This window comes from Narcine bancroftii, chromosome 5 (assembly GCF_036971445.1).
Source record: "Narcine bancroftii isolate sNarBan1 chromosome 5, sNarBan1.hap1, whole genome shotgun sequence".
NCBI lineage: Eukaryota > Metazoa > Chordata > Chondrichthyes > Torpediniformes > Narcinidae > Narcine > Narcine bancroftii.
The window spans coordinates 113,684,737-113,701,123 of NC_091473.1; the positions used below are offsets into that span (position 1 = coordinate 113,684,737).

General features: G+C 37.4%; 2 protein-coding genes across 5 annotated transcripts in view; one reads left to right on the forward strand and one right to left on the reverse strand.

Moving 5' to 3' along the window:
• The window catches only part of LOC138763883 (uncharacterized), a 98,052-nt gene extending 91,022 nt beyond the window's left edge, over positions 1–7,030 (forward strand). For all 4 annotated transcript variants that reach the window (XR_011357874.1, XM_069938806.1, XM_069938808.1 and 1 more), the window contains one exon: positions 95–7,030. Coding sequence is in view for 3 of the 4 variants with exons in the window: in XM_069938806.1 (XP_069794907.1) it covers positions 95–142 (48 nt within the window). In the remaining variant the exon portion in view is untranslated. The remainder of the gene's footprint in view (positions 1–94) is intronic.
• A 3,038-nt stretch (positions 7,031–10,068) lies between these two features.
• The window catches only part of LOC138763884 (coiled-coil domain-containing protein 159-like), a 50,622-nt gene continuing 44,303 nt past the window's right edge, over positions 10,069–16,387 (reverse strand). Inside the window, exons 13-14 of the mRNA XM_069938809.1 lie at positions 12,957–13,118; positions 10,069–10,458 (exon numbers count right to left, since the gene is read on the reverse strand). Of these exons, the coding sequence (XP_069794910.1) occupies positions 10,319–10,458; positions 12,957–13,118 (302 nt within the window). The 3' untranslated portion in view covers positions 10,069–10,318. The remainder of the gene's footprint in view (positions 10,459–12,956; positions 13,119–16,387) is intronic.

Consider the following 16,387-nt stretch of genomic DNA (forward strand, 5'->3'; position numbering starts at 1 on the left):
CATGAAGTCGAGGGGCTCAAAAAAATGCTCTCTTTTACATGAGAGCAAACTTAATTTACTTGATTTCTAAACTGCTATTTTCTTTCATTTCCAGGATGACATGATGGAAGAAGATACTCCATTGTCTCTCTACAGCTACTAACAACCTCTTGCTGCCAAAAAAAAATCTTTTCAACATGCACAACATTGTAGCTACTGGGTTTGAAGTATTGTTGGCTGCAACGTTGAGAACTTTTACAGATTTTTTTTAGTGTGAGCCAAATTTGCATTCAATGTGTCTTTTTTTAATTTGAGGCTTGGTTGGGGTTGAAGATTGGTCAAAATTGATTTAATTGCCTCAAAATTTTTCTTTCTGTCCATTGATCTATTAATAGTAATCTATTTATTCAAGAAAAAAGCAGCTGGCATTTTAAAAAAAACACTTAATTAGCCAAAAATATTGTTTACCTTTCTGAAAACCTTTATGATAGCCAAACAAGCCAAGAGAGCTATCTTCAGTTCATGCTGATTGGTATAATTTTGACTTTTGGAGATCATGAACATTTACTTTAGTTTCTTGAATCAACGTAAATCTGTTTTGAACATCCATTTATGGCATTAGTACCTTAAATTAAATAGATGGCTTTGACTTAAAATTCTACCATTTAAAACAAAAAAAATGCATCAACTAATCCAGGCTGAAAGTGGCTGAATTTAGTAAAATTCCAGCCTGCAAATATCTGTCTGATTTCCTTGTTTGAATGCTGCACTCAGACTATAGCCAGACCATGGGGTGGTTCCCACCAGGCTGGCACAGTGTGGCTGGTTTGCTTCTATCTCGTGATTGATGGCTTTCCAGCAGATCGTAGGAATTGCTGAGAAAGCTCCAATTTTAAAAAAAGAGTGGACCACGGTGTATGAGGAATACACTAACCTAACCAAACATGGAACACAACCTTCCCTGCTGGTCAGTCCATGCTCAGCCCTGGACCCAAGAATAGTGATCACGAATCTCACAGTATAATGTGGCACAGTAATGGTGGGGATGTTTAATGGGGGGCAGTGGTGTGACTGGTTTTGTTCTGTAACATCAGAACAAAGTGCTGTTGGTTGGAGCTGTTGCAGCACATTATTTGGGTCCAGTGCTGGGAATGGAGCTGTAACTGGATAACAGGTTATAGTACTGATGTGGGCGGATCTAATTAATGTGTAACAGATGGGGATGGGTCAATTACTGTACAGGGTACAGTGGTGGAGATGGGTCTTCCTGTATAAAGGAATGGTATTGATGGGGATGGTTAGGTATGGTACAGTGGGGACAGGTCTATCACAGCATAATATTAGCATACAGTATTGGGAATGGGTCTAACTGCAGGATTGGTGAGGATGAGTCTGTTACTCCATAACTTTTGGGGAACTATACCATTGGAGACTGCATTGTGTTAGGGAACAGTACTGGTGGGAATGGGTCAGTGATTATCATTAGGATACTGTTAGGGACAATTTTCTGTTTGGCACCAACTGCAGTTTCAAAGGGCACTTTGAAAACCCTGGTCCAGGTACAATTGGGCTGTAAGGTTTTTTGAATTGCCATCATAACCTGAGCTTCCCTCTTGGATTTTGGTTAAAGATGGCTATGCATAGGAACTTGAAGGTGGTTATGAAGAAAATTTGCCTGTTTCCTGAGTCTTGGAGTGGAAATGCCTGCCTTCTGAGGAAGTGTGAACAAGGAGTTTCCATTTTTCTGAGTGACTTGGACCAAATAAATGTTCTCCTGTGGTGATTAGAAGTGGTTCATTCACTAACTTGCTCACTCCCTACAGAATTGCTCTCCACTGTGCTTTAAAGTTTTCTTCCTGGGATGTACCAGTTGCCATATTCCCAATGGGATCTCTGAGCCAGGCACTCACTCAATGGGCAAGAGTTCTGGGAGGGATGGAGGGGTTTTGGTTGTGTGTTTGGGGGGGGCTTTCTCCTATCTGATATTTCAGCCATATTCAACCCTGCTTAGTCTCAACATTGCTTCATTATTGAAGATGAGCAGATTCAACTTTGTGAGCAGATTATCATTTGCCTTGTCCAAAATTCCAGTAAGATTTTGGAGAGATCTATTTTGCATTTGTACCCGAGACTTCTGATCATATGATGACATACAGGCTTTGCTGCAGAATTCACCAATTCACACTATTAAGCAGCCAATAATGTCCTCACCGTTATGGCTCAAGTTTGAAATTATGCTGAAGACTTTGCCCAGATTCAGCAAAGTGAATGATTTAATTGTTTGCTTGTATCCAGCTCCAAAGATTTTGTATTATTTTGTCTTCCTGCTGAAATAATATTGTGAGGAATGTCCTCTTAGATAAAAATTCTGCACATATAGGTGATTCAGCAACAAGAAGTAATACAGCAATTCAAAATGAACAGTTTCTGGGTGCAATTTTCATTAAAGCTTTTTGTCGGGAAAATTTGAAAGCCCACTCTAAATTGTATCAGTTTTGTTTATCTTAGATGCCTTGTATAATTTTCTAAACCTTTTTTTTAAAAAAAGAACTTTTAGGCCAGCCCATTTGGAAAACACCTAGATCATTCTACTTTAATTTAGAAGTGGCCAGCGTGCATTTAATATTTTGGGTGCAGTAGTGATTTCCCTCAGCCCATTCCACCATGCAGTGAGATCATGGTTGACTTGTATCATGTGCAGGCAGAAGTTGTTCAGTTTAATGTGGCATTTGATGAAATAATATAGTTTCAACAGCAAAATTCATTCCATTGTGACATTTCATTTGAAGATTTGACTTGAATTGGAGAGACTGATGTCGCTGTACTTTAGTTTTATTCCTTTTTGTATTTTTTTTTTGGTGGGGAGGGGGGTCAGGACATTGGTTTTGATCCAACGTGCAAAGTTTTTCGGTGTGTGCATTCCCGGCTTTCACTAGCCTTTGCAAGAGGAACTAAATTAAAGTAAGTAAATGCTTGATAGACAGAACTTTCAGCTGTTTATTTTAAATTGTGTCCTCCGAATTTTTTTGAATAGCAAAATGATTTGATTAATTGGTAATATTTTTGTTCCAACATATTTTCTGAATGCATTGCACAAGTGCCCCCTGGTGGCTATCTGAATTCATAGCAAAGTACAAAGAAAACAAATATTTTCATACCATTCTTTTGTTCATTATCTTGGAATAAATTCATATTCATATCATGAACATTCTGAGGAATAAATTTAAGTCTGGTACATAGAGTTTGGGTTAAATTATTAGTAGATTTTTAAATGTCTCCCCAATTAGAAGGCAAACCTTCAAATGAAACATCACAAAGGAATTAATTTTACTGCTGAAAGGAATATTACTTCAGCAAATAATCACTTGTATTTTCAGTGAGCTAAAATAAATAATCTGATGGATTCTGAATGGATATTTTCCCTGAAATTTCTAGAATTTACAGGCATGTTTGTAATCTCGATCGTCATCAGAAAATCGGCTAAAATCAGGGGTTTTGTAATTGGGAGACACAACAAAATGGAGAAATGGGTTTGGAAGTTGGTGGGAAGATGAGATAAATATTACATCTCTTTGGAGGGAGGATTGGGGTTCAGATATTCCACAGAACAAAGAACAGTCCAGCTCAGGACAGAGTTCACAATGCCTGTGCCAAACACTATGCCAAATTAATCTAAACCTCTTCTGCCTGCACGTGATCCATAATCCTTCATTCCTTGCATATTCAAGTATTTGTCTAAAAGCCTCTCAAATGCTATTTGTATCTGATATCACCACTACCTACTCCAGGCACCTACTACTCTGAGTAATTATATCTGTGCAATTATTAATGTTAAATTATTACATGAAAAAAATTATAGATAAGTATCACAGCTGTGAGACAAGCTGCAGATCCATATCACACAGTTCTCTGGCTTCGCTCTAGTTGCTGGCTTTAGAGAGTTAAAGGAATCTTGGACTTCAAAACAATGAGGATGGGGATATATTTAATTTCATAATCCATGTGAAAGAGGTGGATTTACACAGTCTGAACATTTGTATATGCATAGAACACATGAAAATGGAAAGGGCCCAATGTAGATTAAACATTAACACACTTAAATTTATATAGCAACTCTGACATCTGAAAGTACTTCACAGGGAATTGATAATGAATCTATTGTTATACATATTGTACAATGTACATATGTCTGAAATTCTTACTACAGTAAAGGTCTAAAAATCCAGATGCCAGATATCTGGACCACCTGAGAATTTGGACTTTTCAAAAACTCAAAACTTTTAAAAATTTAACGGGCTTTTGTGTGCACACCTAAGGACCACAGGTGCACAGCATCAACAAGCGACACTTTTTGTCAAATGTTGATTTTATTTTCCTTTAAAACTGCACGTTTTGATAAATGAAGCACATTGTATTTGCTAATGGATAAAGTATTAAAACATATCTGTTAATTTCTTTATTCCTCCTTAAATTTGAATTTAAAAGTACTGCCCAAGAATCCAGAAAATCCAAAAATCTGGATCGACTCAATCCCTGACCAGTCTGGATTTTTAGACTTCTACGGTAGCTTCAGCTGACCAGGTCTGCATGATCAGTGGCTGAGTTACTGGAACAGTAGCCAGGTCATAATTTACACTAAGGTCACAAGTTCTGTTTTGGATGAGGATTTTGTAATTGGGATCAAAGATAATGGCTTTCAACCACAATATTTTGATAGATGCCTGGGGTGAGTATTATAATTGGAGAGAGAATCCTGAGAAATTCTATTCCAGCTGATAAGATTGTGGGATGATTTGCCAAATATCTTAAACCATAAATGGTCAAATTGAAAATGTGTTTATTGGTTATTGAGATGACAGTGAGAGAAATTTAATATCATTCCTAATAAAATAGGAAGTCATAAAAAGTTCTTTGCACAGGTGATTAGAATGAGGATTTTTTTTTGCCACAATTTATTCTTGAAGCAGAGTTCTCATTTCTTTATTCTACTGAGAGAGTTGATTATAAAAGAAAACCCGTAATGTTTTTGAGCACCATGAGCTTGTATCCTCACCTGGTGAAGATAATTATACAAACATTTTGGGCAGAATGGCAAAGTTCGACAACAAAATTTTCATACTTCAAGACAAATTACATACTTTACCACCAACAGCTTTAATGAGATTGATGTACTGAATTTTTAAAATTAAAAATATCCCACACCTTGAACTTGTGCCCTCAAATATTTGACATTTTTATTGGGGGGTGGGAGGGGGGGGGAGGAGGTAGGGGGAGAAGATTCTGCTGACCCTATTTGTGCCTCTCAAAATTCTATTTACTTTGAGAAAACAACCCAAATCTGTCCATCCTTTTGTTATAAGATTCATGCCCTCATCCATGCTGCATCCTGGTAAATATTTTCTGTACTTTCCAAAGCTTCCATGTTCAACCAGTATTGCACACAATACTCCAAGTGCAAACAAACTATAGATTTTTATAGGGGCAAGGTTATTTTTTTAGATGGTCTCAGAGTTGCAGAAAATCAGGAAGGTAGTGTAAATAAACCAGCAAAATGTGCGGATCTGTTAACAGAGTAAAACCAAGCAGGGCCCAGGATCATCAAATCTGGAGTTAGCCATGGAACTGATTGCCATGATTTTCATGTAATTGTAAAATTCCACAGTGAGATATCTCAGGAGGGAAGAAACAAATTAAACCACAGTGTGAGGTCTCCTCAGTCAAATTTCAAATCAAAATTTGTGGTTGAGTTGGTGTGTTTGCAGGATATATTTTATACTGCAACAATGCCATGAGGTTTCTTCAATGTCTTGGTAGGTCTTGCAACAATTGTTTTTGTCCCAACTGTTTTGGTGGTTTTCAGCTTGTCAGCCTTTCTTAGAAAAGGTTAGTTTCTAGTTCAAATGTGCACTTGAATGTTACAATTTAAATTATTGTAAGGGCGCTGCATGGCCCATCATATTAAACAGAATTTTGCAAAACTGTCTTGGGCAAAGTGGGAAGTAGTGCTTTTTGTTTGAGGCAGCAGCATTTAAAATCTTAGCTGGTTATTCTCTGGAGATAGTTTGACTGGATCCCAGGTCAATGAGTACTTGATCAACAAATATAAGATGGCTGCTAAATGCTTGCAGCTGGATTTTTCTCCCATTTGAAGGTGCGCTCAACAGAAGTAAACTTGAAATCGTAACTTTCAAAGGACGATGTGCAAACCTGTATAGACGTGGTATGGTAGGAGCAAACCTCCAAGATATGTGAGATATTACACTAGCTTTGATAGAGATCTGTAAACTGTATGGAAACTCTGAAATGTTAGAAGGATTTCTTTTAACAATGGAATTATACACCAATGTTGAGATCTTGCAAAACGATGACTAAAAAAACTTTTGAAATTTGTTTAGTTTTTAAACTGGGTGAAAAATACCATTATTTTGGAATGATGAATACCATTTTTATTGGGCTTTTTTTGTGTCCTGAGTGCAAATTCTTTGTGGATTATATTTAAAGTAAAACTTGAATCTGGTTTGTGAGCTGAAATTTAAGTTTTGGGGTACATTTTTTTGTGTGGAATAAAGTGAGTACTTCTAAAATGTATAACCCACACATTTGCATTGTTATTTTTGGCTATTGGTTTAAATACAGATGAAAGGCTATCAGGGGAAATTCCAAAATAACACCACAAAGTTGAATATGCAGAATCTAAAATGCATACTGGTAGATCATACACTTTTTTTTTGCTTCCTTATCCTACAGATAGTTACAAGCCTGTTGATATTGCAAATTTGTCATTTTTTTGCTTGTAACTTTGAGAGAGTTGATGATTTACAATATTCCTTGCCTTTAATTGAGCAAAGATATACATCTAAATTAAGAGGGGAAATATGTTGCACTATTCAAATGATCAAAGCTGTGCAGAAAAACCTGCTACAAACATTAGTGTAATTTTAATTTCCTATGCAATGCATGTTTATGGCAAGAAGTAGGAAATGTATTGAAGAATTTTAGTTTTATACAATTGCCTTGGTTTTCTTTTTATTAAATTTGTTTTCCCCCTCAATTTGTGTGAATTTATTCATAGGTCATGTGCTGAGAGATGTGAATTAGCAAGCTGCCCTTCTTCTGTGAGACCTTACATCAGTGATGAAAGGATGAAATTATCCCAGGTTCCAATTTTCTTTCTACTGCAGTACATTCAATAACAATCTTGAACAATCAGCAACTTGTAGAAGGGAGTAAAACTAAATAATACAAGTTTCCTGAGAGAATTGTCAGAAGAACACAGTGCACAGTTGCAAGTGCAGAGCTTGATGCTTTTTTACGTTAACTGAATTGAGAGTGCTTTTGGGTGTTTTAGTCGATGGAATGACTTCACATTTCACCTTTGAAATGATGCCAAAGGTGAGTGAAGTGCAAAATAGTTTTGTTTCTCATTTCTGATGGGATGGCTGCAGTTTTCCAGTTTTTCCATGTATAGTGAAATTAAAACAATTTTGTTGGCAAGTGCATTGCCACGTCCAATGTGATGCATGAGGTTAAATTGTTCATGTGCATATGCGCGTAGCTAATTGAAAACAAAATGAATGGAAAATTAATACAATGTTCACTGTAATAATGGATCTAAAGTCATCACTATTCCAGTTTAAAATAACAGAATTTCTTGACTTGTTATTTAATTCTGATGCTTTTCATCTCGTCCCACAGCTTAAAACCTTCAACAATCACAGCACAAAGATGCAATTTTTAATTTTAAAAATATTACATGCAGCACAGTAATGGCCCAGGAGCCCATGGTGGCCAAAAACACCAATTAACCTACAACCCCAGTAAGTCTTGAAGAAAACTGGAGCACCCTGAGGAAAGATGATGACAAAGGGTGAATGTACAAACTCCTTAAAGAAAGCGCCAGATTGTGCCATCCATTTAAACTGGCTCTGAGAATGCATTTGCCCTGGAGCGGTCCAAATTAGTTTACCATACTCTTGTCCCAAGGTAAAATAGTTTTTTTGTATTTTTAATCCAGTTTTTCTTTGCAAGCTGGTGAAAAGATTGCTATGGTAAAGTGTTACACAAATGAACATCTGATTTCTATTAACCTTCATTTTCTCACCATAGTTTGAAGATGACGACTCCTCATTAGTTCCTCCCTTGTCAAAATAACCCTTCAGAATTCATCCCATTACAGCCCCCCTCCATTCTTATTAAATCTCCCCTCTTATTCAATAACATTAATGCCAGCATTTCAAATCTTCCCTGCCTGAATTCTTCAATACTAAGATTCCTTATGGCTTTTGTCTTCTTGAAGACTTATCTGAGAACATGTCCCCTTGTTCTGAGATCAGACATCAATGAACACCACCTGCCTAAAGACAGAAAATCCTTATTAATTTTAGCGATAGATTAAAAGATGTGAAAAACATTTAAAAAATTTATTGGATCGCTGAAAATGACTTTCCAGATTTGTACATGAATATAAATGAAAAATGTATAAAGGATGTAGATGGCTATAAAATATCATACTTTAAAAGATGATACAAAGTACAGTTTCCAAAATGTCCCATTGACCTAATGTTCCATGATAAATTATGCTGTATAAATGATGTTTCCTTTTAAATATACTCAAACAACACTTTATTGCTTTTTGTGAAAGACCATTTCTGGATTGTTAAATCAATAATTTCCACCTGATATCATCGAGTACAAAAATCTATCTTTTCCTAGTGTTCACTCTGCTTCATTAAAAGGCTCAGAAAAGGAGCGGGATGCTCCATTGAAGGGTTGGGAAGTAACATTTTTGTATAGGTTACTGACCAGATACAAGTGTTCTGCGCAATAATTCTTTTATGAAGGTAGAACCTGATATTTTCTCACACTGTTCTACATTGACACTAAGTTGCATTTTAAAAATTCTTTTTGTATTTTGCCTGCTGGATGTCATCTTTTTCTGCCATGACTTCACCTCGGAGGTTACGAGAGGTACAGCTGAATGGAGTCAAAAAGGATAAGTAACATTTCATACTGCTTCATTCACTGAGTTAAGATGATCTTGCTGCAATCAAGTGACTATTTGGCAAGACCATGTGCTTAGAACAGTTGTCAGTTAGTGACAAGACAGCTTAAATGTATCTGCTGGAATAGTTCTGACTGAGTATAAGTTTATAACAGTACAAAAAGATTCTTTGGTCTCTGTGGGAGAACCCATCTCTGGTATTTCCAAGGAAACAATGCCCTGGACCTGCTGATGTCTGTGATTAATGTATGTAATACCATGTTATTTTTTTCATATGGTGACAAGTTGGCAGCAGACATCCAGAGTGGATGGATTATGGTTCTTCGGCAAAGTGAGATAAATGTCAATGTTCAGATTTGTGCAATCAAAATGATGGTGTGAAGCTTAAGGAGGAGAAAATTGACCTGTACACAAGGTCTATCCTTGCCTATGGTTTGTCTATTTCTATCTGAACCTTTTAACTATGTAACATGTTTATTTAATTTAACAATATTTACTTTTGGCTGCAAAACCAGTTACCTCTTTTGAGTCTGTTGGCCGACGTGTTTTGAAGTTTGCTTCTGTTGGGTAAGCAAGAATCAAATTCTTAAATGTATCTAAATAATTCCATTTGTAAATAATACAAAATTTTTGGTTTTTGACTCTTATTTCTTTTTAAACAGCTCCTCCTGGTTTCTCTCATATTCTTAGCAGTTGCTATTACCCATTAGCCTTAGACAGAACCATTTGTTCAGACCCATAAATATCATATACCAGTAGTTCATATCAATGAATAAAACAGTGGATAAATGCACCTGGAGACTCTTCCCAATGTAGAATGCAATTTTTGGGAGAAAATTGGGGTTAACCCCAAAGCAATTTTACAATCAATTGGCTTGATACACAATTTAATTTTGAATCTTTATAAAATGGTGGATAAAACATGAGCAAGGGGGATCTTCCAATTTATTTTGTGCCCTTTTACTCTAAAGCACAGGTAAGATTGAGAGATTAATAGAGAGGGAATTGTTGGAGTACAACACCACAGTCTTCCTCTACTCATTTCTTAACTCTCCCAAATACTGATTTTAACAATAATCAGGAAGCAGTTTCCATGAACCATCTGACATTTTAAATGATCAGTAATGGACGAGAGATGCTAATCTTAATGAACCCTTCTGCAGTATAAACTAACAAAGTTGTTCTGTCTAAACTATGGACATGATTGTCACAGCATTAAGAATAATAATTCTGCATTTGAACTAGATAATTTTGATTGGGACTCCTGTAATAAGGAGGATAAACTTTGAAAATGTAAAAGGTGCCTTTGCAGGTTTCCATTTCTGAGAGTCTCTAGTGTCAAGAGAGATCACTAAGATTTAATTCTGGTGGGCTGTCAGATGATCCTTCCAAGTCCACACTGACATCTTCATCTGATGCATTTGTTTTCTGTTCTCTCTCACGTGCCCTTGTGCCCAAAATGGAACTGCATCTCTGATCTACATGGAAATAAAAATGTTAGTTTAATAATGCAATCATTAGCTGAAGATGTCTAGTTTCTGGTGTCATCAGAGTTGGGGGGGTGGGGGGGGGGGAAACTGCAAAATCCCACTGCAGCAATTACTTTCTAACTTCAGCTATGTTTGGAAAAGCTGAGAAACAAGGTGTTTTAATCAGTTTCATACTCTATTCCTGTATCTTCTGGCAGAGAAAAGACCCCAAATGAATCTCATCCACTTAAAAACCTTCAGCTGAGTTGATAAGTGAATTGCATCACTTGAAACATCATACAAACAGATGTTAAATTCAACAGAACAATATGAGCAGCGTATTCAACCAGGTGGGGGATGAAAACCCCTGACGGTTGCTATTTCAATGAATTCATCACTATCTATTTCCTTATTATTGTGTCTGTATTTACGGTAACCATGACAAAATTAATGTGGAACCAGTTAGTTGATTGGCCCATCTGGTGCTCTAAAATTCATGTGTAGCATCGATACGTTCTCCTCGAGTTGCCTTCGTCAACTACTTTTGCCAATACCCCCCCACAAAAAAGGCACCCAATTCAAACACACAGCAAAAGGTCTTTTACCATGAAATATTAATTCAATTTCTTTCAAAATTCACTGCCTATTGAGCTGAATATTTTCTGTCCTTATTTCAAATTTCTGGTCCCCACTGTGTCCTTGTTCTTTATTCTGGGTTTCCGTCTCAATATCTGTATGTATTCCATCTTCACTTCCACTTCATAGTCTGTACTATCCCTTCAATTGCACAGCCTTCAAATATCCCAGAACGTGTTTTGGCAAATACAAATCACGATCATCTATTTAAAAGACTATTTGAAACTTCCATTTCGGTGGAGCTTCCACACTTGTTTTGTAATTGTTTTTACAATGCTTTGGGATGGACATTTCTTCTGTTATACATTACCTTGTAGTGCCAGATGAGCTGATTTCCTTGTAATTAGATTTTATTTCCATTCTCTCAATGAATTTATTTTTAACATTACAGTGTTTTACAGGTAAGTTTAGAAAGGAGTATGGGAACCAGGGTTCCAGCAAGTTGGAAAGGGGCACAACAAACATTTACCTGGTGAGCTAATTGCCAAACCATGTTTTCCACTTGATCAGATAGCACTACTTGTTCTGTTTGCCTTTTTGTCCTCCATTCTTGCAGCCCTTTTCAACTTGATCTGTTTATTATATTTGTTTTATTTCAAAGTTTCAGCATCTGCAGCTTTCTATTCTTGGAATATTTAGGACAGCACAGTTAAGATTGAGCCGGTGCTGTCTGTATGGAGTATGTACGTTCTCCCTGAGTCTGTGGGTTTTCTTCTGGGGGTCCCACTTTCCAAACACACGAGGGTTGGTAGATTAATTGGTCACATGGATATAATTGGGCAGTATGGGTTCATGGGCTGTAACACTGAAATCTATAAACATGAACTTTTATACATTGAGATGAAAACTTGATCCTTTTTCGAGTTAGTGTTTTTAACATATAAAGATGAGCCATCGTAGATCTCAGATTTTCTAATTCTGTTTTAGTTTGTTCAAATTTATTGTCAGAGGACATGCATGACACCACACACAACCCTGAGTTTCTTTTCCAATTGCTGGTAACGGTAAATTGTACTTGATAAAGAAATATAAACAAACTGCAAATACACTGTTTTTGGTGACCTTGAGTGAGAGGTTGTTTGCGCACCATTCAGCCATGGTTTCAATTTCGCCCCTTTTGTACAGCCCATTACAGTGGTATAGTCAGCACATTTATAAATGGTGTCATGTCGTACTAAGCCACATGGCCGTAGGGTAGAGCGGGGGTGGGGGTTAAGTACACATTCCAGTGGTGCTTCAGTGCTGATAGAGATGTTCTTGCCAATCCGCACTGACTGGGGTCCGGAAGTGAGGAAATCCAGGATCTAATTGCACAGTAAGGTATTGAGACTCATTGCCTCTTAATTATGAAACGTTTCAAACCCACTATTAGCTGCTTTCTGGCTCTTCTAAAGAAATTAAAAACAATAGCCCTTAAACTGTTCAACAAGGTGGCAGATCAGGTGTCACACATAATTGGCTACTTACTCCAGATTTATGTCTACACCAACCTCTGACTCCTTCACAACCACAAATTTATTACTTTCTACTCTCATGTCTTTATCCAACTTTTTTTTTTAAATCTCAAGGATCCACTTTTTATTTACTGTAATCAAGTTTACCATTCTAACCAATATCAAGATAAGTCACTTAAAATCATTATGTCTCTTATTAGGATCTAGTTCTGCTTCCAACTGCAAATAAAAACTCTTATGCAATCAAATCCTTTCATAAGCTGAAAATGCCTGTCAGGTCACTACTCTACTTTAAAGTGCCTGAGCTTATTCCTCTTGGCTAATAAGTAATAACAGATCCATAAAGAAAAAAATAAATACTAAGTTTGAGCCCAAATTCTCTACAACATTTACAATGATCTGCTTATGGGATTTTACCTTTTCTGCTTGGTGCTTTGAAATCAATGTTTTGTAGCACAGAAAAATCGTCATCTGAGCTGATGTCTGCCAGACTGAAGGTGCAACTCAGGTTAGAGTCAGAATCTTCATTTAGTGGCTCAATCTTTGGTTCATTTTTCATTCGGTACTGCTTTCTTGCATCTGAAATGACATGCCATGGCAAAATTAATATCAACTTCTAAATATTTAAGACCCTTTGATGTGTAAAGGAGCTAAAGTAATGCAGCAGAACGTTTGGTGAGGGGTGGGAGGAGAAAATACATTTCAGGCTGTTATTCCATTCAGTATCCAGGCTTTCAAAGCGATCAGTTGTTAATTCCTGGAAATGAGTTTTCTTTTGGCTTAGCTTCGCGGACGAAGATTTATGGAGGGGTAATGTCCACGTCAGCTGCAGCCTTGTTTGTGACAAGTTCGATGCGGGACAGGCAGACACGGTTGCAAGGGAAAATTGGTTGGTTGGGGTTGGGTGTTGGGTTTTTCCTCCTTTGTCTTTTGTCAGTGAGGTGGGCTCTGCGGTCTTCTTCAAAGGAGGTTGCTGCCCGCCGAACTGTGAGGTGCCAAGATGCACGGTTTGAGGTGATATCAGCCCACTAGCGGTGGTCAATGTGGCAGGCACCAAGAGATTTCTTTAGGCAGTCCTTGTACCTCTTCTTTGGTGCACCTCTGTCTCGGTGGCCAGTGGAGAGCTCGCCATATAACACGATCTTGGGAAGGCGATGGTCCTCCATTCTGGAGATGTGACCTACCCAGTGCAGTTTGATCTTCAGCAGCGTGGATTCGATGCTGTCGGCCTCTGCCATCTTGAGTACTTCAATGTTGGAGATGAAGTCGCTCCAATGAATGTTGAGGATGGAGCGGAGACGACGCTGGTGGAAGCGTTCTAGGAGCCGTAGGTGATGCCGGTAGAGGACCCATGATTCGGAGCCGAACAGGAGTGTGGGTATGACAACGGCTCTGTATACGCTAATCTTTGAGGTTTTTCAGTTGGTTGTTTTTCTAGACTCTTTTGTGTAGTCTTCCAAAGGCACTATTTGCCTTGGCGAGTCTGTTGTCTATCTCGTTGTCGATCCTTGCATCCGATGAAATGGTGCAGCTGAGATAGGTAAACTGGTTGACCGTTTTGAGTTTTGTGTGCTCGATGGAGATGTGGAGGGGCTGGTAGTCATGGTGGGGAGTTGGCTGATGGACAACTTCAGTTTTCTTCAGGCTGACTTCCAGGCCAAACATTTTGGGAGTTTCCACAAAACAGGACATCAAGCGCTGAAGAGCTGGCTCTGAATGGGCAACTAAAGCGGCATCGTCTGCAAAGAGTAGTTCACGGACAAGTTGCTCTTGTGTCTTGGTGTGAGCTTGACTACCCAAATGTTATAACCATATAACCATTTACGGAGTGGAAACAGGCCATGTTGGCCTTTCGAGTCCGCACCGGTTCACTGATTTTGTGCGCCCTCTTCAGGTGTTTAAGAATTTGCAGAACTGAAATGTTTAAGGGAAAAATAGCTAAATTCTTTATTTTATTTTGACTTTGAACATTTAACTAGATTTTTTTACTTTGTAATAGAAAATAGTTTTTGTGTATGAAACCTTTGGTATCATTTGATGCCATTTGGCAGGTGTTTTAGTTGAAATTTTTATTAAAAGTGAGTGATGCTGCAATTGCCTTGTTTAGGAGGATTGTTGGGTCATTATTCTTTCACTGGCTCGCTTTTTCTGCATTGTGATTATCTGAAAACAGTTCTATCAAAGTTCTTTGAATATTCAAAATTTCTTTTGGCTGAGACATGACGTCACAAGTTGAAAAAAGTTGAATTTTTTTTAACCCACCATGCTCAAGTGGGGCGACATGGAATCAGTTTTACAAAGGAGACATTTGTCCACAGATTACACATCGAAGGAAAAGATAGCACTGATTATTTATTTTACCATGAATTACTGCAACTTTGCCACAATGCAGTTTATCACAATCTCTGAATTTGAATTGAATGCCGCTCGCCAGAGCCGTTCGTGCCCTCTGTCAAATACCCTTTCAATTAGGTCACTGAAATTCTGCTGGAGGACAATCCCTGGGATTGTACATTTCTGAATAGCCAAAATGGTCAATTATACGAAAAATCTGTATAACCAATTATAGGTCAAGTCCCAAGCATTTTGGCTATTCAGTAATGTACTGTATTTGGGAACCTTGTGAACTATGAGTATCGCAGCCAAGCCTGTGGCCAAATAGCCACATTGAACTTGCAGCTGGCATCCCTGGATAATAATGAATGATTGGATCCCATCCTTATATTAAACTGAAGTTCTTCAAAAGGGAAATGGTAAATGAATAATTATCTTCAAGAGGAGATGCATCACCCTGTCAGGTAGAAGAATCCTTGGAATACAATTTAGTGCACTTAGCTACAGCATTAGTGAAAGCTGACATTATTTCAAAAAAACTTTGTAGTGGAAAGGAGATCATTTTTGATGTAATATTTTCACTGCAGAATGACATTAACCCTACATAATAATATTAGAGTATGTCAAGTGTAAATCATCCATTGTAGAATTTGGATATACTGTCAAAATAATCTTATGCATTTATCACTGCCAACATAAAGGAACAGTTATTCATCACTGAAGCAAATTTTGCTCAAAGAAAAGGCTTTTAAATATCTTACTCTGGTCACTTCAGCCTTTAAGATAACAAGCGTGAGATGTGCAACTCTCCCACAAGAGAGCAGACTAGGAGGAATGCAGGGTTCTTGGAAAGCTGTTGGATAAAAGTAGGAGATGGAGAGTTCATGAAGCAATAATCCAGTCCATCCATTCCACAAAAGCAGCACAGTTAAGCATATTACAGCACCAGTGCCTTGGTTAAAATCTGACACTGTCAGCAGGTTAAGTTTTCCCTATGTCTGCAGGTTTCCTGTGGGTGCTCCAGTTTCCTCATGCTTAAAAAATGTATGGGGTTTGGAGGTTGGTTGGTGTATTTGAGGGGCGTGGGGTCATGTACTGGAAAGGCCTGTAGCTGCAACTTAAATTTACAAAAGATAATGGAATAAATTAAGAATAAGTAAAGAGAAATTAAATGCATGATAAAAACTAAAGGAAAGAATTATAAAATTAAATAGAAATCTATTCCTGACATTGAAAATAGTTCAGATTAAAAGAACAATTGGGAGATGCAAAAAAGCAAATTATTTCACTTCGGTGGTTATGACTCAAGAAGGAGGAATAGCCAATCATTTTAATGTTGGTGAGAAGAAAAAAAATGGAAGAGAATAGATCATCTAAATACAAGTACAATAATTAGTCGGAATTTTACTTGGACCAACTTCATTGTCCACTAATTTTTTTCATGAAAATTGACAGTAATGCAATTGATATTCTTAATAAAGTTGTGAGTATTTTTAAAGGCAATATCAGGAAAC